This window comes from Agrilus planipennis, unplaced genomic scaffold (assembly GCF_000699045.2).
Source record: "Agrilus planipennis isolate EAB-ADULT unplaced genomic scaffold, Apla_2.0 scaffold118, whole genome shotgun sequence".
Classification (NCBI taxonomy): Eukaryota; Metazoa; Arthropoda; class Insecta; order Coleoptera; family Buprestidae; genus Agrilus; species Agrilus planipennis.
Window position 1 is genome coordinate 125,997 of NW_020438955.1, and position 12,422 is coordinate 138,418.

Genomic DNA, 12,422 nt, shown 5'->3' on the forward strand with positions numbered 1-12,422 from the left:
GAAGTAATCGAAGCTGTAAATGGTTATTTTGAGGAGCTTGACGAATCAGTCTATAGAGATGGCATTAATAGACTGGAACACCGCTATGAGAAATGTATCAGCCTTGGAGGAGATTATGTTGAGAAATAAAAAAAAAAAATTTTTAAAAACCTTGTTTTTTTTGGTCAGGCCGGAAACTTATCAATCCACCCTCGTAGAACGATTGATAAAAGTGCAATACCCTCCTTGAAGTTGGCTTATAGTATATTTCAAAGCTGCCAATATAATTTAATACCCATGGCGCGTAGGAGCCACAGAGATGACTATCCAACAAAAGAAAGATCCCTGACAACGACAACAGTCACTTCGTTGATATACTTCGTTTACTTTCTGTAGCGATATGACCTTCAGTTTGTCCCGCGCAAAGTAGAAAAGAACAGCACTAGGCCAGAAAAGGAAGGAGACAACTGTCGACCAAACTCTTAATCGGTGACGAGCGTATAATCCGTACAGTACTGCACGGAAAAATTGATCATTTTATCTACTACAATTGCATTGCTCAAATGTGCTGTTATTGGTACCATTTACTACTGAAAATATCAACGAGATGTTTATTTATATTTGAAGACATATTAAAGGCTTTAACGCTTGTTTTCGACTCGCACTACTATTCATGATTGAACAAAACTTTTGGCAGGTACTGTATGAAAAAGTATGTTTAATGAACAAGAGTCGAGAGTATAATGAGCTTTTTTCTCCCTGCCTACGATTTTGCCAGCGCTCATCCAAGACATTGAAAGGGGCACATCGCTAGAGAAAGTAAATGAAGTATAGCACTGCGTAAATTTGTCATGGTGTCGTGAACTACACAGCGCACATCCTAAAAATTTCATGTGTGTTGAAGCACCGCCACTGACTAACGTGAACCGTACTTATATCAAATATTTGCTGAACAATAATAACGCATAAATAAATGTCATAATCTCGATAATACGCGTCTGTACTTGAAATAAAAAATTGCCACTTATATGAACGGTTTGATAACCTTCAAATATGTTGTTCAAACAACACAATATCTGTCTACAGTACATTTGGCAGTAAACAATGTAGTTCTTTTTTTTTGTATTGTTTTATGTACTGATAGACGCAATTGTTTGAACGTTCAAAGTTTGGAATTCTGGAAGAAAAAATGTAACGTTTACGAGATCGCTCATTTGTCTGTATGAAACTATATGCAATGGAAGAGTTTGAAATTTGACTAGTAATTGATCTTATTGACTTACATCCCTTACGCTAGTTGGCATATTAGCATGTTCTTTGAGGAATGAGAAAATTAGCGGCAAGATATGTCCATTTGGAAAATCGTGTAACGCTGTTGGACGAGGGGTGATTACGATTAAATGTCAATACTACTGGTAAACTGCGATTCATCATAAGGTCGTCAGTCCTAAGACTGGCTGGACACGCATTTTCCTAAAATTAGAACATTCCACATCTCGAACTAATGTAGATCTACCTCTAGTCCTCCTAACTCTTGTTTCTGTCTCTAGCATGTCCCTGACTAGACCTTCATGCTTGAGAAGGTGTCCTACCAACCTATCTTGTCTATTTCTTATAGACTTCTCTGTTCTCGCATTCTTTCTAACACCTCTTAATTTCTAACCTTCTATCCACGATATCCTCATCATTCGCCTGTAACACCACATTTCGAACGCTTCTAACCTAAACTACGATTAGAGCAAAAAAAATGGAAGATTGTTGGTTATGAGTTGCAGTGATTAAGCTTCAGCAGCTGGACGACGGCCAAAATGAAAATATACGTTGTACCAATGGAATTGCAAAAGGTGACAGTGGCACTAGTAGTTGATAGTTATATTACTTGTCAAAAATCTCAAAAACTGCGAATGAACGCTTTATGCGATTGGCGAAATAATTCCATTGGAAACGGTACCAAAATTATTTAAAACAGCGTTTTGGAGAAAAGATATGTCAGTAATACTAAGTAGGTAATCACTCGGAATGTGCGGTGAATATAAGCAATGTAGGATTAGGAATGTGGTACCAAGGTGTGTGGTTCCAACCGACGAAAAGGGTGGAGCACAAGATACTTCCAAGTTTGAATATTAGTGGCAGAGAGGGTGTTGTTGAACGATCTACCATTGAAACCTTCGGAAATTGATACCGAACTTCATTCTATTGAAAGTTTTGACAGTATTTTTAGTGAATGAGTACTACAAAGATAATTCCTAATGGAGCCCCGTTCACAACCCTTGTCGAGAAATTGACAATAAAAAGCAACAGTAACACTAAAGATTTAGATTTATAAAACAACCAGATTTATGGTCACTTGTAAAAAAAAAAGAAAAATGTCAAGCTCAAGGACGCAGAAATAATCGTATGATTGTGTTAGGATAGGTCACCTGTATTGTATAACGTATTGCTCACTGAATCATTCAACTAAATTGTTTGTTATTTCATTTCTTTTATTTATAGTTCTTGTGTTTACTATATTTTGCTATTACTATTTGCATAACGTAAAGTATTGGAAGGTTGAGATCGAGTATCATTTGTATATTTGCCTTCTAAAGGACTAGAGGACGTCAGTATAACCTCATAGGGTTCGGCATCGCTTTTACCAACGACTTTTTATTAGCGTTTATAAACAATGTTGCTTTTTCGTTGAAAATTAGTTAATAACCGAGAACTATAATTTGATTAGTCGATTGTTTGAACAATTTTTCAAACGGAACTTATAATGATTGGTTTGGGACGTTGGTGAGTGTGGTGGTATTCAACTGAAAGGAAACCAGAATCAAGGCACCGAGCGGCATGGCCTAGAGGTCTAGACCAGGGATGGCGAACCTTTAAGTACCGTCGTGCCATTTTTATAAAGAAAAGTTTAATCAGGTCATGGACGTGCCATCAAATAATTTTGTCTCTGTGATTATTGGGAAAATAATGATAATAAATAATATCAACCCAAAATTCTACAAGAAAATAGGAACATTTTGCAATGTTTAAATTATACGTGTAATTTAAATTAAAGTAAAATTAGTGTGACTTCTGCTTTTGCAGATTAGATGACAAATAACTTATGTTAGGGTTGTAAGATGTTAATTTTAGCAGAATGCATGCTGAACTGGAGTCATCTACCAAACGGTTTGTAAATGCGAGTTTTTGATGTTATTAATCTCTGAAAATAATGACTCGCAGGCATAGGTTGATGAAAACATTATTAAAATATCATATGCCAGCTTTTTCAAAAAATTAAATGTGTTTGTTATCGCATTCCATGTTTCCAAAATTTTGTTATTAGCATTTTCACTTGTATTACCCGTCGATCTTTCTGTTTCAATTCTCAACTCTTTCCTTGTTCCAACAACTTTTTGAATTATATTGAACTACACTAGAAATCAATCAGCTGCATTTCTGATTCTTCAATTTATTTTATCAAATATCACATCAGGGTACATAATAAACTTTCGTATTAGTATTTCCGATAATTCTCTGAAGTGAGAAAATCTTGCTGAAAATTTCTTGATTAAAGAATCAATGACAGAAACATTAGTGACGTGCCCAAAATATTGTGTCGCGTGCCATTGATTCGCCATCCCTGGTCTAGACCATTGCTTAGCATTCGGAAGGCACCGGTTCGATTCCTGGTCCGTCTGCCTTGGTCCAAGTTTTTCTGTGGTTTCCTTGAATCACTTAGGCAAATGTTGAGGCAGTAATATTCCACAGATAATCTTTCATTCTCTTCTGTCTTCATTTTGTCTGTCTCATCTTTCTCACCCGAACCACCACCCACCCATTCCCACGATTCCTGAAAGCAGGCTGAAGAGGGCCTTCCGCCCTACCTTCCGGCATAGTCCGGGGGGACTGCCCGCCCACCAGCATTACTGGTGGCAATGAAACACCCAAAAGTTTTTAGTTTTTTTAGAATCAAGGCATTAGACATTTGCCCTAAGATATTTTAACATTCATATGCCTACCTACATACTGTTTGAAAGGATTAATGGTTCTTGTCTTCGTTCAAGTGACTTTTCCATTAAGTACCACCCTCACCAACATCCCAAACCACATTAAGCTTCGTTAGAAAAGTCGTTCAAACACTAAACCATTTAAATTTCAATTTTTAGTTGACGGATTTTCAACGAAAGGGTTTAGTTAAAACTAGTGGTTTTGTCGGATAACCGGGTACTCAATCTCTGGTTGGAAGTAGATACGTAAAAAGTCCCATTTTGGTTAAAAACCGCTAATTATTCATTAGCATACTATTTAAATTGCAAGGTTTTCCTCGTATTATTGAATCAGCAATGCAAGTGATTCCCCACTGGTAATTACCAGAGCAAATTGTCTTTATTTGCATCGATTATGCAGTCACTACACGTACGGCATACAGTGTACTGAACGTCTCGGTAAATAACCACATTAAAAAAATTATTCGAAATTGTTTTCTTGCGATAGTTTCATAATTCTTATTCCGAGTATTTTTTTTTCCGGAAGTAGCCTTTATATCTAAGAATGATTCGTGTTTCTATTAGTAAGTAAGACTAAAAACTAGTTTCCATTAATTGAGAAATATACCTTGAGTTTGGGTGTCGAAATGTTTTAACACGTTTTCCATAAAATTTTGGGTTTTGGCGTTTCAGTTCCACAACCCCGTTTAAATTTTCTTGTAAAATAGATATTCACTTTTTCTCGCGATTGTAATCATAAGTTATGTACTTATACATAAATAATACACAGTGGAAATTTAGCAATTATGTAGTTAATAGTTATAAAATTGCAAAAAATTTACGACCTAATATCGCTAACTCAGAATCAGTGCAATTTTACAAGAGAGACTTGAGTCTATTCCTGATGAGTATATATTTCTTTTGAACAATATAGAATATTTTAGTATTTTAAAAGTATAATAAATTCTCTTTACTTTTGGGACACCATGTACATTATCGCGTTCGTAAAAATCAACTTCAGTTTGAGAAAACCTTGAGGACGTTCTTTAATAGGAAATAAAAGCAATTTTCAGTATATAAACAACAAAGGTCAATCAATATCACACTATTAAGAGACAAATATCACTTTTATAAAAATCATTAACGACCTTAAGCAACAAATGATTGTATTAAATTATTATTACAATTTGCTAGATGTCATCTACGCTTTTGTTAATTGAACGCATTATTTTTCTCTTTCAATAACATCAATTTGGGGAAATCATTCAGTTATTTTTGACCATTACTGTACATTACGTTTAATATACCTTACATATAACAGATCTTACGCTCTTCAAAATTTCTTATCAAACTTTTCTAGGTCTTTATTTATCACCATCGAATAGTTAACATTTTAACCTTTTAAATGTTACAACAAAACTAAAATTTCTGCAACAAATACTCGCGAAAATTTTATCTGTATTTATTTTTACTGTGTGATGGATGATAAGACACGTATAAGCTTTTATCAGAGAATAGGTAATATTTAAATGTTTAAAATAAAATGTTAAAAATTAATCCGTATAGAATTAAATTAGCGATATAATTTATTAGATAATATTCAAGGTAAATATTGTAATATCTATTACAAAAATATTTGAGGTATAGTACCCATCTACATCTTCTATACATATACATATAGCTTATTAATTCATGTTTAGGTAGAGGTAATTTAGAATGACATGAACCTTGCCTTTGGGTTGTGCAGTGACAAAACTCCGCCCGTTAATTAATTTCGACATTAATTGTCACTTTTCCTAGTTCATCTGAAGCCCCAACCCCATCTCTGGGTGTACCCATAGCGAGGCACTATTCGAATTGATAAAATAACAGTTATCAATGAAGTTAGTAGAGTGTTTTAAAAATGAAAAATATAAATGCGATAAAACCTGCCTCTAGCGCTTCTGAAGGATCATGACATTCTAAACTACCTATACCTATTTGCATTAGCAATTCACACATTCAAGTCTACAGTTGTTTTCATTTATTTTACATCACGTGTACGGGTACATACCATACATATGCGTATAGGAATATCGAAGAAAATTTTTACAGATTAACTAAATAAGTACATTAACTACTCACCTCCATAAATTAGTACTTAAATAAATCCTTTTGCTTCCTAGCCAATATTTTTAATAATTTATGAACTTCTTGAAACGAAGAGCATTGTTTGTTGCATATTTTCAAAGTGCACAGGTACAATGCCTATACATATAACGTACAAAGGTCTTTCACTGTACATACAAAGATAGGGTCCAAGCAATGATAAAAAAAATACAACTACAGTTCACAGCACTAAAAATTTTATTTTCGTCCTGAATGCCTTGCCACGTGGTGTTTGAGTTAATTTATCGTTTCAATGAGAATTTAAATGTCACCGAATAAAAAGGTTAATTAAATTTACGGTTATCAATTTAGAAAATGACAGGAAGGAAATAACCTAATAATTATATTTTAGAGAACGTTACATAGAAAAATAAAAAAAATAATAAAACACGAACGTATAGCACAATTATTATCAATGAGTAGCGAGAGCGCGTTACTCCTACGACAGCTACATTGAAACTGCTGATGGGTTTTATTTTTCAATGAATTAACCAGCTAGTAATAATAATAATGTCTTGTCTACTTCGAAAACAGTAAATATATATAAAGAATGCATTACACCAGTTCAACTAATCTGTAATCATCTTCATTTTTATTGGAAAACCCCAACTTATCGAGATTGGATGCACTTGAGATACATGTATAAATATGGGTATTATGATAACGGATTTGTTTTTAAATTATTAAAATTTATTAATTCTTAATTGTTTATCTTGTTTTTTCTTTTTTTCAAAGGAAAAGTAACTGAATTGCATAACCTTTTTTGCATTCAATACAAAAGCAAGAAATATTTATTTAACTTATAAATTTTCAGAAATGATAAAAATATTGTATAGGTTCTTATTTGTAAAAAAACAGTCCAACTACATAGGTCGTACTGAAAGTATCTGAAGAATGACCGTACAGTGTACAATGTACATTTATGTCTGATTAGAGAATCTGTAAAAAAGGATAATGCAATTATCTATAGGAGGAAACCTTACTAAATCAATAATAATAATACTAATAATAAATACTAACGATACAACACCTATTTATCCATAGGATGTTAAAAAATATTCCTCTTCGATTTTAAGGATATCTTAAACAGGTCCTTTTTATGCTCGGCGTACGTTTTCAGGATGCGAACAAAAAAATTTAGATATTTCCATTGATAACGATAGCGCAATCTAGCGGTCAGTTGCACTAATAGTGCTTCGATGAGTCTCCGGAACGTCTGTAGATGGCGCTAGTTAGTTCATGAAAAGAATTCTTTAAATGTTTTTCTAAAAAGTAGTCTCCCTAACTTACCTTTAGGTCTGCTACAGGGGTTGAATTATGAGAATTAAATAAACAAACGAATTTATATAAAAAAAAACTTAATATACTCTTTATTGCAAAATAAATTGTAATTACCGTGAAGAAGATTTCTATCCGGTTGAAGAAATTATACTTTGCTAAGGTTTAAGTACTATTTATACAAAAATTCAAGTGTCTAAAATTTACAATCTTGTAATTTTTAACATGTTTAACAACATAATCCTACATTACTTAATTTTTTAATTTTTCGTTTACATAAAATACGATTATTAACTTAGTTCACAAAAGTATTACATTTATTATTTAGAAATAATACAAAATAATATCATAAAAATGTGATTACAATATTATAAAAGCATGAAAAGTACGTCCAACCTAATTTAAAAACATACATTAATAGCGGTTTGTATATGGGTGTACTCGTTTTTACAAAAACATACCTTTAGAAGAAAAATTTTTTAACACAATAGGGTACATGCCTCTTTGAATAAAGAAAACGTTTAATTTAAAAATCCCACCAAAAAGTGGAACATGGATCGCCCGGTGACGTCACGAACATAACAGATCTAACAACAAATCATAGATATAGAGAATGGACTGCGTCAAGGGACTGCGCATTCTCTATCTAGCTATAAAGTAAATACAGGCAAGGCGATCCTGCGGCTAATTAATAAATAACCAATGTTCTTATGTTCGTTATCCTTTACTTTCACCTCGTGGCATAGATAGTAGCATGAAAACTAGATAGGGAATCCAATTTCGATATAATTAAATTATTAAGCAGAGAGCACTGCGATCGCTATGAATTTAAGGTCACCAATTTGAATTCAAAATAATTGATTGATTGATTCAGTTTGTTTTTGCAGTAGTCGTAGCAACGTTAACAGTGCACATTCTACCATTCATATTTACTGCTACCACTATCTGCTATACTACCCCTTCATTGTTGTCATGTACTCTGTACTAAACCCATTTCTTAAACAATAACGTATTTCTTTGTCATGTCTTACTAAAAAGTTCACAGTCACAACGGGCTTTCGCATTCTCCCCTTGTTCTTACAACAGCTAAAGCATGGCACTAAAATCTTTTATGTCTTCGTTCTTGATGGTATGGACCGTTTTCAAATGTTGTGTAACATAAGATCGGTCCGTGAACCTCTTGTCACACATGGGACACGGGAACGGTTTTTCCCCGGTGTGAGTGCACATGTGCCTACTTAGTTTGTCTTTCGCGCAAAACTTCTTCCCACATATTGTGCACTCGTGCTTCTTAACGATGACCGGTATCTTGTAATCACCAATGCCGTGCACTTTGGCCATGTGTAGCCTGAGGACCTTCTTCAGTTTGAACTCCTTCGTGCAATGGTCGCATTTGTGCGCGCGTACGTTCGAGTGCGATATGAGATGTCGCTGCAAGTAAGCGTTTTCGCCGAACTGTTTTTCGCATAGATGGCACGAGTAGTGCTTCTCCCCCGTGTGCCTGCGCACGTGCCTATCGTAGTTGGCTTTAATCGGGAATCTGCGTTCGCAATGGGGACATATGAACTTCCAGAGGCTTCTGTCGGTGTGAACGACGATCTTGTGCGATCTGAGGTGGGGATACGTGTTGAAGTTTTTTGGACAACTGTCGCATTGATACTCTCGTTTGTTGAGGTGCTCTTTTTCGTGCAGAATCAGGTCGCAACGGTGGATGTAACCTTTGCCGCAGTACGTACAGATGTGGCTCCGCTTTTGCTCGTGGGCACGCGTGTGACGGAGGAGGTGATAGGAGGCGGAAAATTTGTTGTTGCACTGGGAACATTTGTAAGGTTTTAGAGTTTTTGCATCCAAATTGTGGTCGATGACTGAATGCTCGGTGAAGTCTTTTACGTTGGTGAAATTTGTGTTGCAGATTTCGCAGTCGAAGCTGTTGTATTTCACCCGTGATTGTTTAGGTTCCTTCTTGATTTTAGATTGACTGTCCTTTTCCGACAGTTTTCTTCTTCCCCTTCGGCCTGGTTTTTTCTTGGGTATGGACGAGGGTGGAGGCCAATCTTCGTCGTCACTGGAGTCTCTGTCTTCACTAGAATCGGTTGCTTTCGTTGAATCATTGCAATCGTTGCCTTCACCGGTCCATTCGTCCGTTGTCTCCACCGCTGCCTTAGACTCCTGGACCACAGTGACGTTGTCATAGTCAGTCTTCTGTTCGAACGGTGTGGCGGGGAAATCCACAGAATTAGTTTCGCTTTTGACATTCATTAAACGCACGGCCTGGTTATGAAGGCAGAGATCTCTCAACAAATTGGCAATTTCCACTTGGTTTAGACATGCCTTGCAAATGTAAAACTCGTCCTCCCATTTCTGGAATTAAAATAGAAAAAACATCTCTCAAAGTTGAAAGATTTAGGTACTTTACTGTAAATATTAAACTACTTTTCATTTTTTTTCTTGTTAATTATGTGATAATTGATTATTACCGATATATTTTGAATTCTGATTCCACCTCAATTTTTACGACCCATCTTAGTTTTCGTTTAAAACAAAGGATTTATTGAATATTTTTTTATTAAAGTATAGGTATATGTATAATAAGATATTTCTAACTAAAACTACGATTAATAATAATTTTTAAAATCAATAATTTCACCTAGATTTAAATTTTTAAAGCCTTATTTAATTATCCTTTAAGACATCTTAATTTCACTTTTTAAATCTAAGAATACATTAATTTATAAATACATAAAATAAATTTACACGGGCATACAATAGGCATTGTATAAGATAATTTACATACGTATAATTATTTGTTATTTATTGTAGTCAGTGATTGTAAGTACACATCTTATTAAGGTTTAAATTTATCATAATGCCTCTTTATTTATGCTTCATGGCGAAGAAGCAATTAATATTAACAAACAAATTACGAATGAAAAAAGATCTAAGTAGGGTGTTTTGTAAATAATGCAAAAAAATTAAATATTCTGAAAATTATTTGACTGATTCCTAAAGAAAATATTCATCAAATATTCCAACTTTTGTACCATCAATTACTCACATTTTTTTACACAAGTTACAGTGAACACCCTCTGTATATTTGATAACAGAATATAAGTTATAATAACGTACTGTATGAAAAATATAATACACTTATTGTAAATACTAATCTTGGCTGACAATTCCATGCACAGTTTTCAAATGTTGTGTCACATACGACCCATCCGTGAACCTTTTATCGCACATGGTACATGGAAAGGGCCTTTCTCCCGTATGGGTGCACATGTGCCTGCTCAGTTTGTTCTTGGCAACGAACTTCTTGCCACAAACAGTGCATTCATGTTTTTTAACAATAACCGGTATCTTGTACTCGCCTATACCATGAGCCTTAGCCATATGAATCCTAAGAACCTTCTTCAGCTTAAACTCCTTCGGACAATGATCGCACTTATGCGCGCGTACGTTCGTATGCGTGGTTAAGTGGCGTTTTAAATTCGCGTTCTCAATGAAGGTCTTATCGCAAAGATGACACGAAAAGTTCCTCTCTCCGATGTGTCTCCTTACGTGCTGATCGTAGTTCGTCTTTATCGGGAATCTTCTGTCACAATAGGGACAAATGTATTTCCAGAGGTTCTTGTCAGTGTGTACAACAAGTTTGTGGGATCTGAGATGAGGAAAGGTGTTGAAACTCTTTGGACAACTGTCACACTGGTACTCCCTCTTGTTTAAGTGCTCCTTCTCGTGGAGTTTCAGATTGCCACGATGGATGTAACCTTTTCCGCAGTAAGTGCAGATGTGACTCCTCTTTTGTTCGTGGACTCGGGAGTGACGTAGAAGGTAACATGAGGCAGAAAACCTGCTGTTACACTGGGGACATTTGTATGGTTTTAACGTCTGGGCATCTAGGTTGTGCTCGTTCACGGAGTGATCGGTAAAATCCTTTAATTTTGTAAAGTGTTCATTGCAGATGTCACAGTCAAAACTGTTGTATTTAGTACGAGTTTTTTTAGGCTCCTTTTTGGCTGTTGATGTTGTTCCCCCTTCTTTTTCAGCAGATTTCTTTTTTCTCTTCTTCTTTTGCGAGATGGGCGACGGTGGCCAATCATCGTAGTCACTGTCTTCACTCGAATCGGACAATCTCGAAGGTTCTTCTTCATAATCGTTTGCATCCTTCTCCATCCCGAAATCGTCAGAAACTTCCTTTGTTTGATAGTCGTCTATTTCATTTACAGGTTTTATTTCTTTCACTAGAACGACGTTACTGTAAATAGTTTTGCCATCGTCAGTCGCGGGCTGTTCGTTCTTAATGTACGTAAGTCTGATGGCCTGATTTTGAAGACAAAGGTCTCTTAATAATGTGGCTATTTCTACTTGATGCAAACACGCCTTGCAAATATTATATTCTTCATTCCATGCCTAAAATTATAAGAAAAAGGGCTCCATAACGTTGTTTTGAGAGTCTGTCAAAAATCTAAAAAAATTTACATAATAATGCACATTATTATGGTACAATAAAACACAGTATAGTAGTACAATTAATATTTATTTATAAAAATGTTTACAGTTATAAAACATTAACATTTTTTAAATTTGTTATCAACATTCCACATTTTTCACTATAATTCACTTCACGAAACACATAAATCACTTACGTTTTATTTATACAAAAAAACACAATGGGCACTGCTTTTGTCAGCCAAACTTCTAAGAAACTCCTTAGCTAAAATGCCTAATACTATACTTTGTTTATTGTGTTAGGGTGGAAATACACGTGCATAAGATTTACTTCCAGATAATATACATTAAAGGTTTAAATATATTAAATGTTTAATATAAAGATATGCACCTTTAATAAATAAATATATAATAAATTTATTACATATTTATAGAAAAACAGTCTAGTAAATATATTTACTAAAACGTAGATATTTTAAAGATAGCTTCGTATTCCTCAGGTAATTGTAAAATAATTATTGCCATTGGACGGATATATAATTAATTAATTAATTAGTTTAATATCTGGTCAAGACGACCTGTTCTTTTTTTTTTGACCTACCTACTCAT

General features: G+C 34.5%; 2 protein-coding genes across 2 annotated transcripts in view; both read right to left on the reverse strand.

Moving 5' to 3' along the window:
- Positions 1-6,548, reverse strand: part of LOC108738928 (protein Malvolio) — an 87,858-nt gene extending 81,310 nt beyond the window's left edge. The window contains exon 1 of the mRNA XM_025974982.1: positions 6,063-6,548. Within this exon, the coding sequence (XP_025830767.1) occupies positions 6,063-6,068 (6 nt within the window). The 5' untranslated portion in view covers positions 6,069-6,548. The remainder of the gene's footprint in view (positions 1-6,062) is intronic.
- Positions 6,549-7,477: 929 nt separating this feature from the next.
- LOC108738931 (zinc finger protein 93-like) overlaps positions 7,478-12,422 on the reverse strand; it is a 12,854-nt gene continuing 7,909 nt past the window's right edge. The window contains exons 2-4 of the mRNA XM_025974971.1: positions 10,525-11,774; positions 9,776-9,779; positions 7,478-9,725 (exon numbers count right to left, since the gene is read on the reverse strand). Of these exons, the coding sequence (XP_025830756.1) occupies positions 8,451-9,725; positions 9,776-9,779; positions 10,525-11,774 (2,529 nt within the window). The 3' untranslated portion in view covers positions 7,478-8,450. The remainder of the gene's footprint in view (positions 9,726-9,775; positions 9,780-10,524; positions 11,775-12,422) is intronic.